The 14,216-nt window shown below is 26.5% G+C and overlaps 4 protein-coding genes across 12 annotated transcripts; 2 read left to right on the forward strand and 2 right to left on the reverse strand.

Moving 5' to 3' along the window:
- Positions 1 to 231: 231 nt before the first annotated feature.
- Mgat4a (alpha-1,3-mannosyl-glycoprotein 4-beta-N-acetylglucosaminyltransferase a) lies at positions 232 to 4,985 on the forward strand. 2 transcript variants are annotated; one of them, XM_089177946.1, is made up of 10 exons: positions 232 to 279; positions 1,286 to 1,687; positions 1,777 to 1,823; positions 2,149 to 2,459; positions 2,543 to 2,673; positions 2,856 to 2,963; positions 3,040 to 3,233; positions 3,304 to 3,440; positions 3,535 to 3,650; positions 3,737 to 4,985. In XM_089177946.1, exons 1-10 carry the CDS (start codon positions 247 to 249, stop codon positions 3,764 to 3,766), a joined length of 1,509 nt encoding a protein of 502 aa, XP_089034072.1. In that variant the 5' UTR covers positions 232 to 246; the 3' UTR covers positions 3,767 to 4,985. The 2 variants fall into 2 exon arrangements, with proteins under 2 accessions (XP_089034072.1, XP_015172219.1); XM_015316733.2 differs by lacking the exon at positions 232 to 279 and having other exon boundaries at positions 293 to 1,687.
- Positions 4,986 to 5,398: 413 nt separating this feature from the next.
- Positions 5,399 to 6,528, reverse strand: COX7B (Cytochrome c oxidase subunit 7B). The gene is made up of 3 exons (XM_015316738.2): positions 6,390 to 6,528; positions 5,692 to 5,858; positions 5,399 to 5,595 (listed from the first exon to the last, which is right to left on the reverse strand). Exons 1-3 carry the CDS (start codon positions 6,436 to 6,438, stop codon positions 5,536 to 5,538), a joined length of 276 nt encoding a protein of 91 aa, XP_015172224.2. The 5' UTR covers positions 6,439 to 6,528; the 3' UTR covers positions 5,399 to 5,535.
- LOC107064274 (uncharacterized) lies at positions 6,404 to 11,254 on the reverse strand. 7 transcript variants are annotated; one of them, XM_015316727.2, is made up of 5 exons: positions 10,967 to 11,254; positions 10,674 to 10,842; positions 10,193 to 10,311; positions 9,373 to 10,107; positions 6,404 to 9,292 (listed from the first exon to the last, which is right to left on the reverse strand). In XM_015316727.2, exons 3-5 carry the CDS (start codon positions 10,277 to 10,279, stop codon positions 7,526 to 7,528), a joined length of 2,589 nt encoding a protein of 862 aa, XP_015172213.2. In that variant the 5' UTR covers positions 10,280 to 10,311; positions 10,674 to 10,842; positions 10,967 to 11,254; the 3' UTR covers positions 6,404 to 7,525. The 7 variants fall into 7 exon arrangements, with proteins under 7 accessions (XP_015172213.2, XP_015172212.2, XP_015172211.2 ...); XM_015316726.2 differs by having other exon boundaries at positions 10,193 to 10,314; XM_015316725.2 differs by having other exon boundaries at positions 10,193 to 10,502.
- Positions 11,255 to 11,448: 194 nt separating this feature from the next.
- LOC107064279 (ADP-dependent glucokinase) lies at positions 11,449 to 14,129 on the forward strand. 2 transcript variants are annotated; one of them, XM_015316736.2, is made up of 6 exons: positions 11,449 to 11,589; positions 11,650 to 12,128; positions 12,194 to 12,481; positions 12,555 to 12,691; positions 12,845 to 13,293; positions 13,379 to 14,129. In XM_015316736.2, exons 2-6 carry the CDS (start codon positions 11,797 to 11,799, stop codon positions 13,619 to 13,621), a joined length of 1,449 nt encoding a protein of 482 aa, XP_015172222.1. In that variant the 5' UTR covers positions 11,449 to 11,589; positions 11,650 to 11,796; the 3' UTR covers positions 13,622 to 14,129. The 2 variants fall into 2 exon arrangements, with proteins under 2 accessions (XP_015172222.1, XP_015172223.1); XM_015316737.2 differs by lacking the exon at positions 11,449 to 11,589 and having other exon boundaries at positions 11,610 to 12,128.
- The last annotated feature ends 87 nt before the right edge of the window (positions 14,130 to 14,216 follow it).

Genomic DNA, 14,216 nt, shown 5'->3' on the forward strand with positions numbered 1-14,216 from the left:
AAGAAAAGGTTTAAATAATTATAATATGCTTGATGAATCGTCGAATAAATAAAAAATGTTCTTACAACGTTTATGTGAGATTCGCACGAGTTATTTGACCAAAATGTAAATATAAAGAGAAAGTGAGATTTGAATTTGGCGCAATAAAACGGCGGCATTTTTAAATGACCGTAGACCAATCAACTGGTTATTTTGAACACATGACCATTCGATTACTTTCTATTTCTATCGTAGTCGATAGTAGGAATGTTCAGGTGGTCAAAATACAATTGTCCAATGGTCTTTAGATCTTTGAATAAAATTTATTAGTTTTTTTATTCAATTTATTTTGTAATTCCGGAACATACGTAAATGCTATATGTATTTTCTTCCTGTTCTTAGGGAGAAGAACTTCACGTTAATTTAACTTTCGATGAACATATATATGTATACATGTATATATATATATACATACATATATATATATAGATACGATTAGATGTATCTGGATGTATCCTCACTTGGTTAGGAATGAAAACGTCAAAATAAACGTTCACCAAGTTTTTCCAAGAAAGTTCGATCGATCAACATATTTGTTACATATTTTAATCTTCGAATGATCAAAATACAAATCGGAAAAAATGCAGAATAAGAAACGTGTTTGATATTGAGTATAAAAAGAATGATCACCTGTGAATTGATAACCAATTGAAGAAATAAATAAAGTTATCGCGAACTTAAAAATTTCTCCATGAATTATATCTAATCGTATTTTAGATAAGAGATTTAATCTTTCAATTTTTTAACAACGTTTTTAATAAAGGAAGATTATAAGGCAAGGAATTTAGTTAAAATATGCAGGTGCTCCTGAGATAGTTATTTGTTGTGTCTTTTTAACAAAACGTGACAGAAACACCTTAAATATTTGCTGAGAAAAACATAGAATTATAAAGAAAAAAAGAAAATATATCTATAGCTGTTATATACTTATGTATAAAATTTTGTATCCGTTGTACATATACATATATATAAATGTATATATGTATATATTTGAATAGCAATGTGAGTGAAATTAATATGAATATTATTGAACAACTGTTTGGTGTTTCTGTACAAAAGACCTTCTTCTATGCATAAGATTATGAGTACGATCATCATGTAGTTTAAGATAAAAATGATGTCTCATATCATAGCTCTGAGTTCTGTAAGAAGACGATGTATTATCATATTGTCAATAGTATTAGTGCCATGTGCCATTTTAAATCTTTTGTCATCGACGGATATACACGAAGAAACAATGTTGCAGAACAGCATCGCTGAATTACAAGTTAAGCTTGAACATTTGCACGCCAAGTATATAAGTAGCCAGGAAGAAATAAATCTGTTGTCGCATCAATTGCTACAACTAGTAGAAAGCAATCATATTATACCTGATCTTCAATATCTGATCAATAATGGTACATCCAATATAACAAATATTAAATTACCATCTATATACAATTTTCTTCCACATTTTTTAAATGATCCGAATAGTTTGCGTCCTGCATTTATACAAAGCAAAGGACGTTCTGGAGTAAGCATGGTATTAGGTATACCGACTGTTAAAAGAGAAGTGCAAAGTTACTTGATGGCTACATTAAAAAATTTAATCGATCGTATGAGCCCTGCAGAAACTCTTGATACATTGATAGTAGTGTTAGTAGCCGAAGTAAGTCAATATTTATATTTAAATTATTTTAGAATAGATTTGTTTCTTTTGATTTAATTATAACACGCTCTTTTTCTTCTATTTTGTAGACAGATATGGATTATGTGACGTATGTTGCAAAGCAAATAGAAGTGCAGTAAGTCTATATTTTTTACACGACCTACCTGAATTTGAATGAACTTGTTTTGGATATGTCTGTATATCTCCCTTTTTGTAGCAACTGAGTTTTATATATACATCTATAATCATAGATTAGTTTATCGTAGTAATAGATTGCTTCTTGCATTTATACAAAATATACGTTTGATATTTAAACTATTACACTTGTTAACGTCGCATGGAAATATTACAGACATTTATTACTTTTGACCAATTTAACAAAATATTATCTTATATATGTACATATCGTTTTTTCTTAATAACTAAAACACTTTCTCTTGTCTACTATTAAATCATTTTAGATTTCCAAATGAATATGAAACTGGAGTCATCGATGTGATATCTCCATCTTCATCATATTATCCAGATTTATCTAAATTGCGAGATACTTTAGGAGATGATCATCAACGCGTTATTTGGAGGTCAAAACAAAATCTGGATTTTGCATTTCTCATGTCGTATGCTCAGACAAAAGGAATGTTTTACATACAACTAGAGGATGATATTTTAGCTAAAAAAAATTTTATAACTACCATGAAATCGTTTGCTTTACAAAAAATTAGCACAAAAGAGAATTGGTTTGTATTGGATTTTTGTCAATTGGGATTTATAGGTAAGTTTCGTTCATATTATTCTAAACAAATTAACAATATAAATTTAACGTTATTTAATTTTACATATTTTCTTGCTGTTTAGGAAAGTTATTTAAATGCGTGGAACTGCCATGGTTAATCCAATTTTTTCTAATGTTTCATAACGATAAACCTGTAGATTGGTTATTAGATCATTTAATTTCAACTAAAGTTTGCAGTCTTGATAAAGACAGTGTAAGTTTAATTTTAACTATTGCATTATGATTTAACGCATGAAACTGCATGCCATATTTGCGGGTTTAACCCTTAAGATTCGCAACGCATAAAACGAGTCTCATTTGTTGTTATAGTGTAAAGGGTAATATTAATTAATTTTTATTATTTTTTATTTATTATTTTCTGTTTGATTATTCCAGAAACATTGTAAGATGGCTAAAGCAGAACTCTGGATACACTATAAGCCTTCACTTTTTCAACATATAGGGACACATTCTTCGTTGAAGGGGAAAGTACAAAAACTTAAGGTACCCTATCGAATTTGATCATTTATGCGCATTTGTCTGTTGACGTGTATGTAATCGAAATATTTTTAAATCGTAGGATAAACAATTCGGCAAGATTACTTTATACTATGCTCATGAAAATCCTGATGCATTGGTAGAAACTCAAATAAAACCTTACAAACAATATACGCTACAAAAAGCATACAAAGGAGAATCATTCTTTTGGGGGCTTTTACCACAACCGGGGGATCACTTAAAGTTTAAATTTTCACACTCTATTTTTATAAAAAGGTTAATATTATGCAAGAATTATTATATTTTTTTTCTGAACAACTTATTAACTATATTTATTTAAATTTAGGTACTTATTTAGAAGTGGAAATCCTGAACATCCGTCTGACAGATTTTATAATACAACTGTTGAAGTGTTACCTGAAATATTTATGTCTGTAGATAGAAATAGTAATGATATAACAGAAGATGGTTATATTATTGTAGGTTGGTAATAAGATGATTTATTTTGAAGATATCTTATTTTATTATATCAAATTTTGTTTAGAATTTGTAATAAAATATATTCGCAAATTAATAGGTAAATTTGATGCTCTTGGAATTGCTCAAGGAACGGTAGATAGAAAATATGGAAAAATATCTGTTCTCAGATTGACTGTGCATAGTGAAAGTGAAAATTGGGCAATTTTATCTGAGGTATAAATTTAATTAACTTTTTTTATTTCTTTTTTTACTTGTATCTACAAAATTTCATTGATAAAAATGTTAATATTATTGAACAGATTCATGTAGTAGAAGATCAACCAAGCTGACCCCTGAATGAAGAATTTCATCAATATTTTCGGTATCATTTGCATGGCTAGAATGTTTGGGCTATATTTTTTTGGTTAATACAATTTTCATTTTTAAATTATATTAATTTTTTAAACAACATTAATGTGCCAAGTAGTAGATCACTAATTAATTAAAAAAAAAGTATTGCTATTCTTCATTTATGTGTGCTATATTAAAATATTTAAATATATACTTATATTAAAGAAAGAAACGTGATCTACGGTGCAAGTGATACTGCTTTAAAAATTTTATTTCTACTTACTTAAAAACGAAGTATACGCATAAAATTTTTTGAATTTTTATTAGATTAATTTTAAATCATTTGTGAACGATATATTTATTTTTTTAGAAAGTGTACCTGCAGAATCAGTATGTAGTAATTTTTCGTAAAAATGTTTATTAAGTTCATGAATTAATATATTTTATTTATTCTACCAATATGTTCTTGTATATACATATTTAAAATACAGTATAGATATAATGGGACTAACAAAATTAACAGTATATTCTATACTGTATTGTGATAACGAATGTAATTCACATTTATTACAAACGAGACATTAATGCTTTTATTCAAATAGTATTAATTCTTAGTAATGAATTAATGAAATACTTTTTTCAATATCGAATTATTCTATATGTTAACTTACGAATTATCATTTACAAAGATTAAGGATTAAAAACAAAATTTATGAATATTTTGTTTTGAAAATCTGTAAATCGTGAAATCTTTGAAATCTCGTTTGTGTAAGTGCAAGTGCAACTTCTTATAAAAAAGAAATATTTTGGAAACGACTATGAGCTAAAAAAAAAAACGAAATGATAAACTTAACCTTTCTTTCTTTATACAAAAAGAAATATCTATATATATAAATATATATATATATTATACATGTATACATACATTTATACGTGCGCGCTATTTGTACGCAAAATGTGATTCACTTTAACTCTAAAACAAACAAATTAATTAAATATTCGTATAAATAAATTTAAAAAAGCCTATTAATATGAAAATTACCTAAAATTTTACTATTTGCGCTGTGTAAGATTTGGTCGGATATATATGATAATCATTATACTGTTTTTATAACACCGCTTTTATCTAGGAACAGTTATAACTATTATAATTATTGTATGGTATTATTTATTAAAACATGAATATATTAAAATATACATTTTATTCTTTAAAAATTTTATGTTATTAGTTCACTTAATTAATTTTCATTTTTTGTATTTATAATTCCACAAAATGAAATATAAGATTAATAATTTAAATAAAATCATAATATTTATCAAAAAATGAACAAAATTATAGATAATTTTAAAAAATTTCTATCTAATTCAGAACTTCTTAAATTGACTAAATACTACACATGTTATATATGTATATGAGTTTATGATACTGAAAAAAATACTTACGTAATTATAAAGAAAAAGAACTTTTTACGATATTGTAGTTTCAGTAATGAATCCTAGTGTAACTTCTAACAAATTTTCATGAACAAGGTCTCAACGTTTATCATTTAATTATGTCATATAAATTATTGATTTATTATTCTTGCACTAGGTAAGTTATTGGGTTCATATTTGAAGTAAAAGCCAAAAAATTCAAATGGATATTTAAGAGCTTTTATATCATAATAATTCTATTACAAATTAAATATTATTCATAGAAAAGAACAATAAATGATGTTCGTAGAATGTTGATTTTTCTAGAATTAACTATGTTATATTATTTTGTATATTATTCCTTTTTTTGCTCAGGAGGATACCAATTAAGATAAAATGCTCCTGATGCTTTACCCTACAAAAACAGAAGGTTATATATATACATTACTTTTTATATTTTTTATATAATATAGTTAATGATAAAAAATTAAATGATGAAAATTCTACATACCGTAATTAAAGTGACAACGACAAAAATAAGACAACCAGCTAATTGTAAATTGTACGATGCTTGCTTTTTATCATAAGCTTTTTGCCATGAACCACTTGGAACTGGTAGACGATCCATTGTTGGCGGTTCATAATTTGCAGGACGATAAGATGAAGAAAAACGGTTACCTATGAATATGAAATAAATTGTTTATGGTAAATGATACAATATTTATAATCAAATTAATTATATAGCATTAGTGAATTTTGTTCATGGCTTTATTACATTTTTGATATTTGATATTTAACTTGTTAACATATAAAACATTACTATTACAATTGGACACAGTAGAAATTGTATTTATATTACTTTTTTTATATCAATATTAATATTAATTATAATTTTTAGTTTGTTGTGAAATTTATTATGTTGACTGTCTTGTAATTGATTAAAATAAAAGTACATATAAAAATAAATGTACATTATAATTAAAAGCGGTATAACATGACATATGCATATACATATACAATTATTTTTTATTAAATTAATTATCACGAATATGACAATATAGAAATTAAATATATATTTTTGTAAACTTGGCAAAAATATATAAATAAGTTATATTAACATTTCATAATAGTTATATTATACAGTATTATATAAGAATTGAAACTCTTAAGAATGTCTTAGTTATAAAGTATGATTTTTAATTATCTTACTCATTCGGGAAGCATTCCGTACAACGGAACGCACTGCATGCTGAAACATCTTGTGTTATGTTAAATTTTATAATTTCTCTTATAAGAAACCTCTTGTACGTCTCTCGAAAGTACTTCGAACACTACATTAAGAAGATGAAAACGCTAGATTACAGATAGGAAACTATTGAACGCAATTCTTTGACCAATAGGATTATTTACTCTTATGATAAGTAACTGTTTTATCGACCGAATTTGAATTGAAATTGGTGGAAAAACAGTAATCGTTTGAATTGAGTAATTTAATTTAAAAAAATGGAAGTATATATATACGAATACTGAAGAAATTGTAAAAGATTAAATTAAAATAAAATTTAGAAATAAAATGTTATTAATAACATTGTATGACTTCCTTATTTATTTTATTTAAAAGAAATATATCTATTTTTAATTATTTTATATCTTCCTCTAATATTATTACACAATATAATTTTTAGATAATATTTGTTGGCAAATATTTTATTCAATGAGTTTTCGTCTTATGAAAAATTTTAAAAATTATTACAGACTGTACAACTATTTAATATTATAAACGAATTGAAATGTATTGTAATAGTGTTGAAGTCTCTATGCATTGATTAAAATTGAGAGAATTATATATTATCAAAGATTACTATTATAAACATATACTATAAAATCCAACTACATTTACTTTAGGAATAAAAAAAGTATACATATTATATATATTTTTATAATTGTCAATTAACCGTTTCAGTCCCAAGCAGCGCGATCGTGCTTTTCAGATATTGTGTCAAAAAATCTCAGTACATTTCGAGTGTATTCTGGTATTTAAAAGATTAAATGAACTTATTAACATATAATATACAATATTAAGTGTTACAAGCTCATTATTTTAGTACCAAATATTTGTACCAAGAAAAATGTTTTCAATTGAATGACTTTCACCTAACTACCTACAAGGAATTATTACAGTCCTATATAAAATTACAAATATATTTCACATATTCACGACATTTTGTAAATATAAAATAATTTTGAAATATAAATTTATATATATTATTTAAAATTATAGAATTAAATTATAAATTAATAAGATATTCTGCATTAAACATTCTGAATTCGCAACTTTCATTTATTCATTCTTTGTCTTTTGTATGAAGACGCATATGCTTTTTTAAATTGTCCAATCTATTACAGCGACGATCGCAATAATCACACTGATAAGGCATTGAATTACTATGAACAACAACGTGACCATTTAAATGACTTATCTGTTTAAAACGTTTACCGCAAATTGTACAAGCATATGGACGTTCATTCATATGCGCCGATGCTATATGTGTTTGCAAGTTAGTCTTTCTAACAAATGTTGCTTTACAAATGTCGCATTCGAAAGGTCGAATATTAGCGTGAATTGCTAAATGAGATTTGAGAACATTTTTGTGTTTAAAATTTTTTTCACAAAGGTGACATTGGAAAGGACGTTCGTCGTTGTGTACTTTCTTGTGAACGGACAAATGCGCCAACTGTTTAAACATTTTTGCACAAATTTCACATTGATACGTTCGACCATCTTCATGGGCAGCACTGACATGCCGACGTAACGTATCTGCTAACGTGTATCTTTTACCACATATTTTGCAAGAAAATGGCCTTTCGTTTGTATGTGTCATAAGATGTCCGTTAAGATTTCTTTTCTCTAAAAATCTTGCTCCGCATACATCACACTGATATGGTTTTTCACCATTATGAATGTACATATGTTTTTTTAACGAATTCGATAAGCTAAATCTCTTCGAACATACAGTGCATTCAAATTTTCGTTCTCCAGTATGAACTAACATATGAGATTTTACGTGACCAGCTTGCTTAAATCGTTTCCCACATATTTTACATCCAAATTGACGCTCATGCGTGTGAGTAAATATATGACGTTCCAACACACTTTTTGTTGTAAAAACCTTCTTACAATTGTCGCACTCAAAAAGACGATAAATTTCTTTAGACTTTAATATCGATTCACCTTGATGTAATTGCGAATGAGTTTTAAGTAAATCCAGAGATTCAAATTTAATGCAACATGTTGTACATTGGATAGATTTGTAATCTTTATGTGTCAATGAATGTTGACTAAGGTGACCTAATTGCTTAAAACTTTTATTACATATTTTACAAATGTAAGGTCTTTCATTTGTATGAGAACGCATATGCCTTTTTAATACACTAGGAAAACTAAATTTTTGTTTACAATATGAACATTCTAATGTTGGATTTCCATTCAATCTTGATATTCTATTTTCTTCTCTTTTTCTAGGAAATTGTCTTCCATTTATAGGATTTGATTTTTTAATAGATCTAATACATTTATCTGTACGATTCAATACTATGTTACTACTTAAATAAGATTTCATTATTGATTTATGTGTCTTTGGAATTTCCTCTGTTTCTATACTTCCTTTTTTACTAAGATTTATTTCAGTATATTTACTATTAATTTTATCCTTTTTTATGCAATCTATATCACTGTTAATTTGTTGAGGATTCTCGTGAAACTGTTGCATATGTTTTTCATATAATTTTAAAATATGGAATTTTTTATTACACAATGTGCAATCAAATTGTCGTTTCTTAATATGAGTTTTCATATGATTTTTTAAATGTCCCAGTTTCATGTACTGTTTATTACAAATTTTACATGTTAAGTTTTGATTATTTATATTAGAATTATGTTCTTCGATGTTTGCTTCCATACATATCGAATCTTCCATTTGTAAATTATCTAAAAATGTTTCACTTTTAACGCTGACAAATTTAAAACTGTTTGAATTCTTTTGAAATTGAATAGAATCATCGTGAGCGTTTACATGATTATTATGCGATATATCATGATATTCAATATGACACTGAAATAATATAAAAATATACAATAAATTAATTGTAATTATATGAATTACAATATTACTTTAATAACAAGTATACATACATTATCATTTTTATCCGTATCGCTTGTGTTTATCGAAATTATATTTTCAGATGTATGAGTCGAATTTTCAATCGTAGTAGTGTTATTTAGTTTTTTATTTAACGTATCATTAATCCATTCCTCTTCTGTCCACATGTCGTTTGCAGCATTTTTAGGAATTATTAATTTTTGAAACTCTTGATGAACGTTTTGTCCAAATAATACGTCGCACGGTATTTTACCATTTTGACAACGATATGTCGAATTTTGAAAGATTTGTATAAATTTTAAACCTTCGTACCACGATTTGTCAGGATTTTTGTTTAACCAACATTTCAATAAATTTTTAAAATCCCTATTATTATCTTCTTCACATTTGCAAATATTTCCATGTAATATGATAAAATCTTTCCATAAAATACGTAACTCTTTAACTATTTGTTCAGCAAAATTACGTCCATTTCCACTTTGTAAAACTTGAGGAGCTCCAATAATTGATAATATATCTAGCAACTTATTAGCTACTTCTTTTGCTGTGTTACTTTGCAAAGCATGCAGTACCACAAATTTTGACGGTAGATCTTCATAAACTAAGAAATATTTATAAAAATATGTTTGTTCCAATGGCATTTCTATAACATCTATTTGACCTCTTCGACACAATGTTTCATGTACATCTTTGATCTCTGAACGTATATGTGCATTTTCATTCACAGTCCTAGTCAACGTGGAATTTAAAGGCTGCGATTTATGATTCTGTAAAATATTTTATGATCACTATTTTAAAAAAAACTATAGGATTATAGTTATATACACATAAATATAATTTATATGCGCTTACTGTCGTTATTACATCCGAAGATATAGAAGCTTCTTCATCGTTTATTTTATCACTGTCTTTATTCGTCAAATCTTCAGGATTTTTCATATTCTTTAACGCTTGAAAGTTACGTTTGTCTTCTTCTAAATAAATTTGTTTCTTTAGAGATACAACGTTATGATTATTTTTAGTGGCAGTGAAAAATGCATGCAATGAACTTTTCATATATTTATTGCCAGAAGACCAATCCGTATCTACTGGAAGCTTATTTTCCATTTCTATCATTTGACTCTTTTCATCATATTTTTCTTTTGTCTTAGTTTGAAAATACCTAATCACATAATTGCATATATTTTTATGTTTTATAATTTTTTATGACATGGTTGCGTTAAAAAAGATTTCTCTATGATCGTTCTCGTAACAATGATATTGAAGTTTTCTTTTTTTTATAATGAAACATATGATAATTGCAGGATAATTACTGACGATGTTTATAACGTACCTATAAAGTTAAATTAAATAAAGCTCACGGAGTAACATAACAAATTAAATCATTTGTTTACGAACATGTCACTTGATTAAATTAAGTTTGAATTTTGTATTCCTTCGTATTAGATTTTCTCGCCTTTGACACTTAAGCATTTTTCTTCTTCGATACTTCATCTTTTTTTCTTATATATATATATATATAAATAAATAAAATTATTATTCGAATAGAAATAATAATTGAAAGAAAAATATTTAAATTATTTTATAATTCTAACCTATAAAAAATGTTATACAGTACCAACTTACAATCAAATTATTTTGTTGTTTCTTTTCATTTTACGTAGATATCGATTACTATTTAGTCCAATTAATTAGATCTCAATTATTTAAATAATATCAATCCTTTTCAGTAAGTAAAATAAAGTAAATACTTATTTTCTAATCCGATTCAACACGAGCGCATTCAAAAGCTTTATCTTCCATTCGTTTGGTACAAAACTTCGCATTAAAATATATTATATATACATATAATATATATTATTATTATATATATATATATATGTATATAGAAAGAATAAAGCTATTGGTTATTTAATGAAAATAAGAAATGTGAATATTTAAAACATTGTTTACATTATTGTTTACATTCACTATTGACGCGGTTCCATCTAGTTTGTTTATTGTTTTATGGTTGAACCATTCACACATTTAAAACTTTCTATCTCGTCTTATCTTTTTTTAAGACTTTAAAATGTTTCTTTTTAAAGAGACAATATGTTTTTTTTTGTTTTAAATTCTCATGCTAAAAATAGAAATTTATACAAAATAATGAGTTTCATTTGTTCAAACAGTGAAAAACAAATATATATTACAGGCATGGCATAATATATGTTCTTACAATAAAGTGATATAGCATTTAAATGTATAGTGTAAGTAAATACTATGGTGAGTTTGTCATGCGCAAATCTAATCTCTTTTAATCCTCACAGCTGTTAAATGCATTCACGAAGAAAGCTGACTGGGCAATACACGCTGTCAGAACTGTCACGTTGTAATTTTTATATAAACGAGAAAAAAAATATACATACATACATATCCATATATACTTGTATCAATAGTCTTCACAGATTTTCAATATGGAAATAAACAAACGATTAAGAGTCGGAACATTTTTGGCGATATTGGCTCTTTTAGCTGGTTTATATTACAGAAATTCGGAAGATATATTAAGGAAACGTTTGTCGGCCTTATTGCATAGTTTAGAAAAATTAGAAAACAAGCATTCAATTACAAACAAACCCAAAGTTGCCGTAGGTTACGGTATATGCACTGACATATATATTAATGCTAAGAATTTATTACATTACTCGGATGATATTGGCTTGCCAGAACATTTTAAAGAAATCAATACAGAAAAAGAATTGTTAAAGAATTTTGCTTATTATTTTCGATATGGTGCTGCTGCTGAGTAAGTAGTCTTTTTGATTTGTCTCTCTTTGATTTTAATTTTTATGCTAAAAACTTTTTTTTCAGACGGTACATGCCTAATCAAACATTGTTCGATGAGCTTGTTAATAAAGCTCGTACATTTCCTTCGTCCTATTCAACTATTGGAGGAAACGCGGCGATAATGGCACTAAGATTCGCGAGAGAAGGCTGTGATGTGATATTAGCTGCTAAATTAACTCAATCGTTGCACCAAATGATTCCACAAGTTATTAGCGTTGTGGGTGGTGAAGTTAAACGTGATGATATTCATTTAGTTTTAGAATATAAAAATGGAGATATTTGGGGACCCTATTCGAGTACTAGAGCGAATAGGTAAATATAATATATAATTATGATAGAATATTACAATACATGATTAATTAAATTTTTATTATATCTATTTTAGATATATTATCCATAACGATGAAAATAATCCAGTTATTAGTTCTTTTAATGCCTTTGATAAAATTCTATCTACCATGAACTTTGATTTACTTGTAATCAGTGGTCTGCAAATGATGGATAATTACCCATTTAGAGAAGGTAATGTATAAAGATGGCATCTTTGGTATTAAAAATACTATATAGCACGATGTAAGTTTTAATAAGTTTTACATTTATTTGTTATTAAGTTTACATTTATACTATTTCATACTTTTCTAAATTGTATGTAATATTTTCTTTTTGTGTATATAGGAGAACGTGTAAGAATTCTTCAGAACATAAATAAACAAATGATTAACAGACCATTGCATACAAAAATACATTTTGAAATGGCCTCATTTGTTGATGACAAATTATTTTCTGAACTATGTAATTTGGTTATTCCATTTGCTGATAGTTTAGGAATGAACGAACAAGAAATAGCTAATTTATACAATACGATGTATTATGGCAACATTTCATTGGTTGCTAATTCAACTCCAAGAGTTGCTACGGTTTTAGATCAGATGAGGACATTGTTTAAACTCATACGTCTAAGAGGAAAGTCTATTTCTAATTCGCGAGCACTTACTCGTATGCATGTACATACTTTGGCATATCAGGCAATATTTACTGTAAAAAATACTATTTGGAAAAACACAATGGCTGCAGCAGCTAAAGCATCTTTAACAGCTCACAGGCATGTTTGCGCAACAAGCAATGTGAGTAATATTTGAATTTTATTGGAATACAAAAATATTTTTTTTATGTTTGTATCCCTATTTATTATTTATCTTTTTTATTCAGATTGATATTCAGAAGGCATCATTAGTTATGGATGAAAGCTTTTCAACTTCTAATACTCGTGGTACAAGAATGCCTTTAGATGTTGATAAACCAGTTTCTTGTTGGGAAGAGTCTTTATCTGTAGAAAAAGAAAACATTCCTATTGAAGTATGCGTTGCTCCTGTATTAATATGTACACAAGCAGCTCAAACTGCAGGCGGTGGCGATAATATTTCAAGCGCGGGTCTTGTTCTTCAAATTTAAATTAAATTAAATTATTCGATGCAACGATATGTATATTAGTATGCATTGTTTCATAACACAACTCGTAATTTGATTTTTTAACATAGAATGTTTTTTCATATCGAAGTATTTACTATTGTATTTAAAATATGCTTTTCTTAGAAGCATTCCAATGAAGATCAGCATTCCAACTATATTAGGTTTATAAACATTGTTCGATAGAAATTTCGTATAAATAATTATATGCCGTTACGCGCATCAAGAAGTTTTATTACTATGTAAGCGGAATTGAAATATTCGTAAAAGAACAAACAATTAAGTAAAACAAAAATAATAAAAAAAGAAATCTGTATATAAAACTTTGTTATGAAATGATAAGATAAATATGCCATTGCACATAATTTTATTAAGTACTTTGCTTTAATATTTGAGAAAACAATAAAAACCAAAAATAAACGATGCCATTATTTAAACATATTATAACGTCAATGTTAATGGTTCTTGAATAAACTGAATGATGGAAATATAATATATTTTTACATGATCCTTATATAATAAAGATGTATGTCTTTTTGAACTTCTAATATATATGTAATAATACTTTTATTAATTTTTA

The sequence above is a fragment of the Polistes dominula genome, unplaced genomic scaffold (genome assembly GCF_049000335.1).
Source record: "Polistes dominula isolate Pdom_NZ unplaced genomic scaffold, Pdom_raw_medaka contig_77, whole genome shotgun sequence".
In the NCBI taxonomy this organism is placed as follows: domain Eukaryota; kingdom Metazoa; phylum Arthropoda; class Insecta; order Hymenoptera; family Vespidae; genus Polistes; species Polistes dominula.

Bases quoted from the DNA above. Each gene is read 5' to 3' on its own strand.
- Mgat4a (XM_015316733.2), top strand. From the start codon at position 1,154: ATGATGTCTCATATCATAGCTCTGAGTTCTGTAAGAAGACGATGTATT. The intron at 2,460-2,542 runs GTAAGTTTCGTT...CTTGCTGTTTAG, and splicing joins TTGTCAATTGGGATTTATAG to GAAAGTTATTTAAATGCGTG. The intron at 3,234-3,303 runs GTTAATATTATG...ATTTAAATTTAG, and splicing joins CACTCTATTTTTATAAAAAG to GTACTTATTTAGAAGTGGAA.
- COX7B (XM_015316738.2), bottom strand. From the start codon at position 6,438: ATGTTTCAGCATGCAGTGCGTTCCGTTGTACGGAATGCTTCCCGAATG. The intron at 5,859-6,389 runs GTAAGATAATTA...TCATATTCATAG, and splicing joins ACGGAATGCTTCCCGAATGA to GTAACCGTTTTTCTTCATCT. The intron at 5,596-5,691 runs GTATGTAGAATT...CTGTTTTTGTAG, and splicing joins TCGTTGTCACTTTAATTACG to GGTAAAGCATCAGGAGCATT.
- LOC107064274 (XM_089177940.1), bottom strand. From the start codon at position 10,456: ATGATAGAAATGGAAAATAAGCTTCCAGTAGATACGGATTGGTCTTCT. The intron at 10,108-10,192 runs GTAAGCGCATAT...AATATTTTACAG, and splicing joins CTTCGGATGTAATAACGACA to AATCATAAATCGCAGCCTTT. The intron at 9,293-9,372 runs GTATGTATACTT...ATATTATTTCAG, and splicing joins ATACGGATAAAAATGATAAT to TGTCATATTGAATATCATGA.
- LOC107064279 (XM_015316736.2), top strand. From the start codon at position 11,797: ATGGAAATAAACAAACGATTAAGAGTCGGAACATTTTTGGCGATATTG. The intron at 12,129-12,193 runs GTAAGTAGTCTT...CTTTTTTTTCAG, and splicing joins CGATATGGTGCTGCTGCTGA to ACGGTACATGCCTAATCAAA. The intron at 12,482-12,554 runs GTAAATATAATA...TATCTATTTTAG, and splicing joins TCGAGTACTAGAGCGAATAG to ATATATTATCCATAACGATG.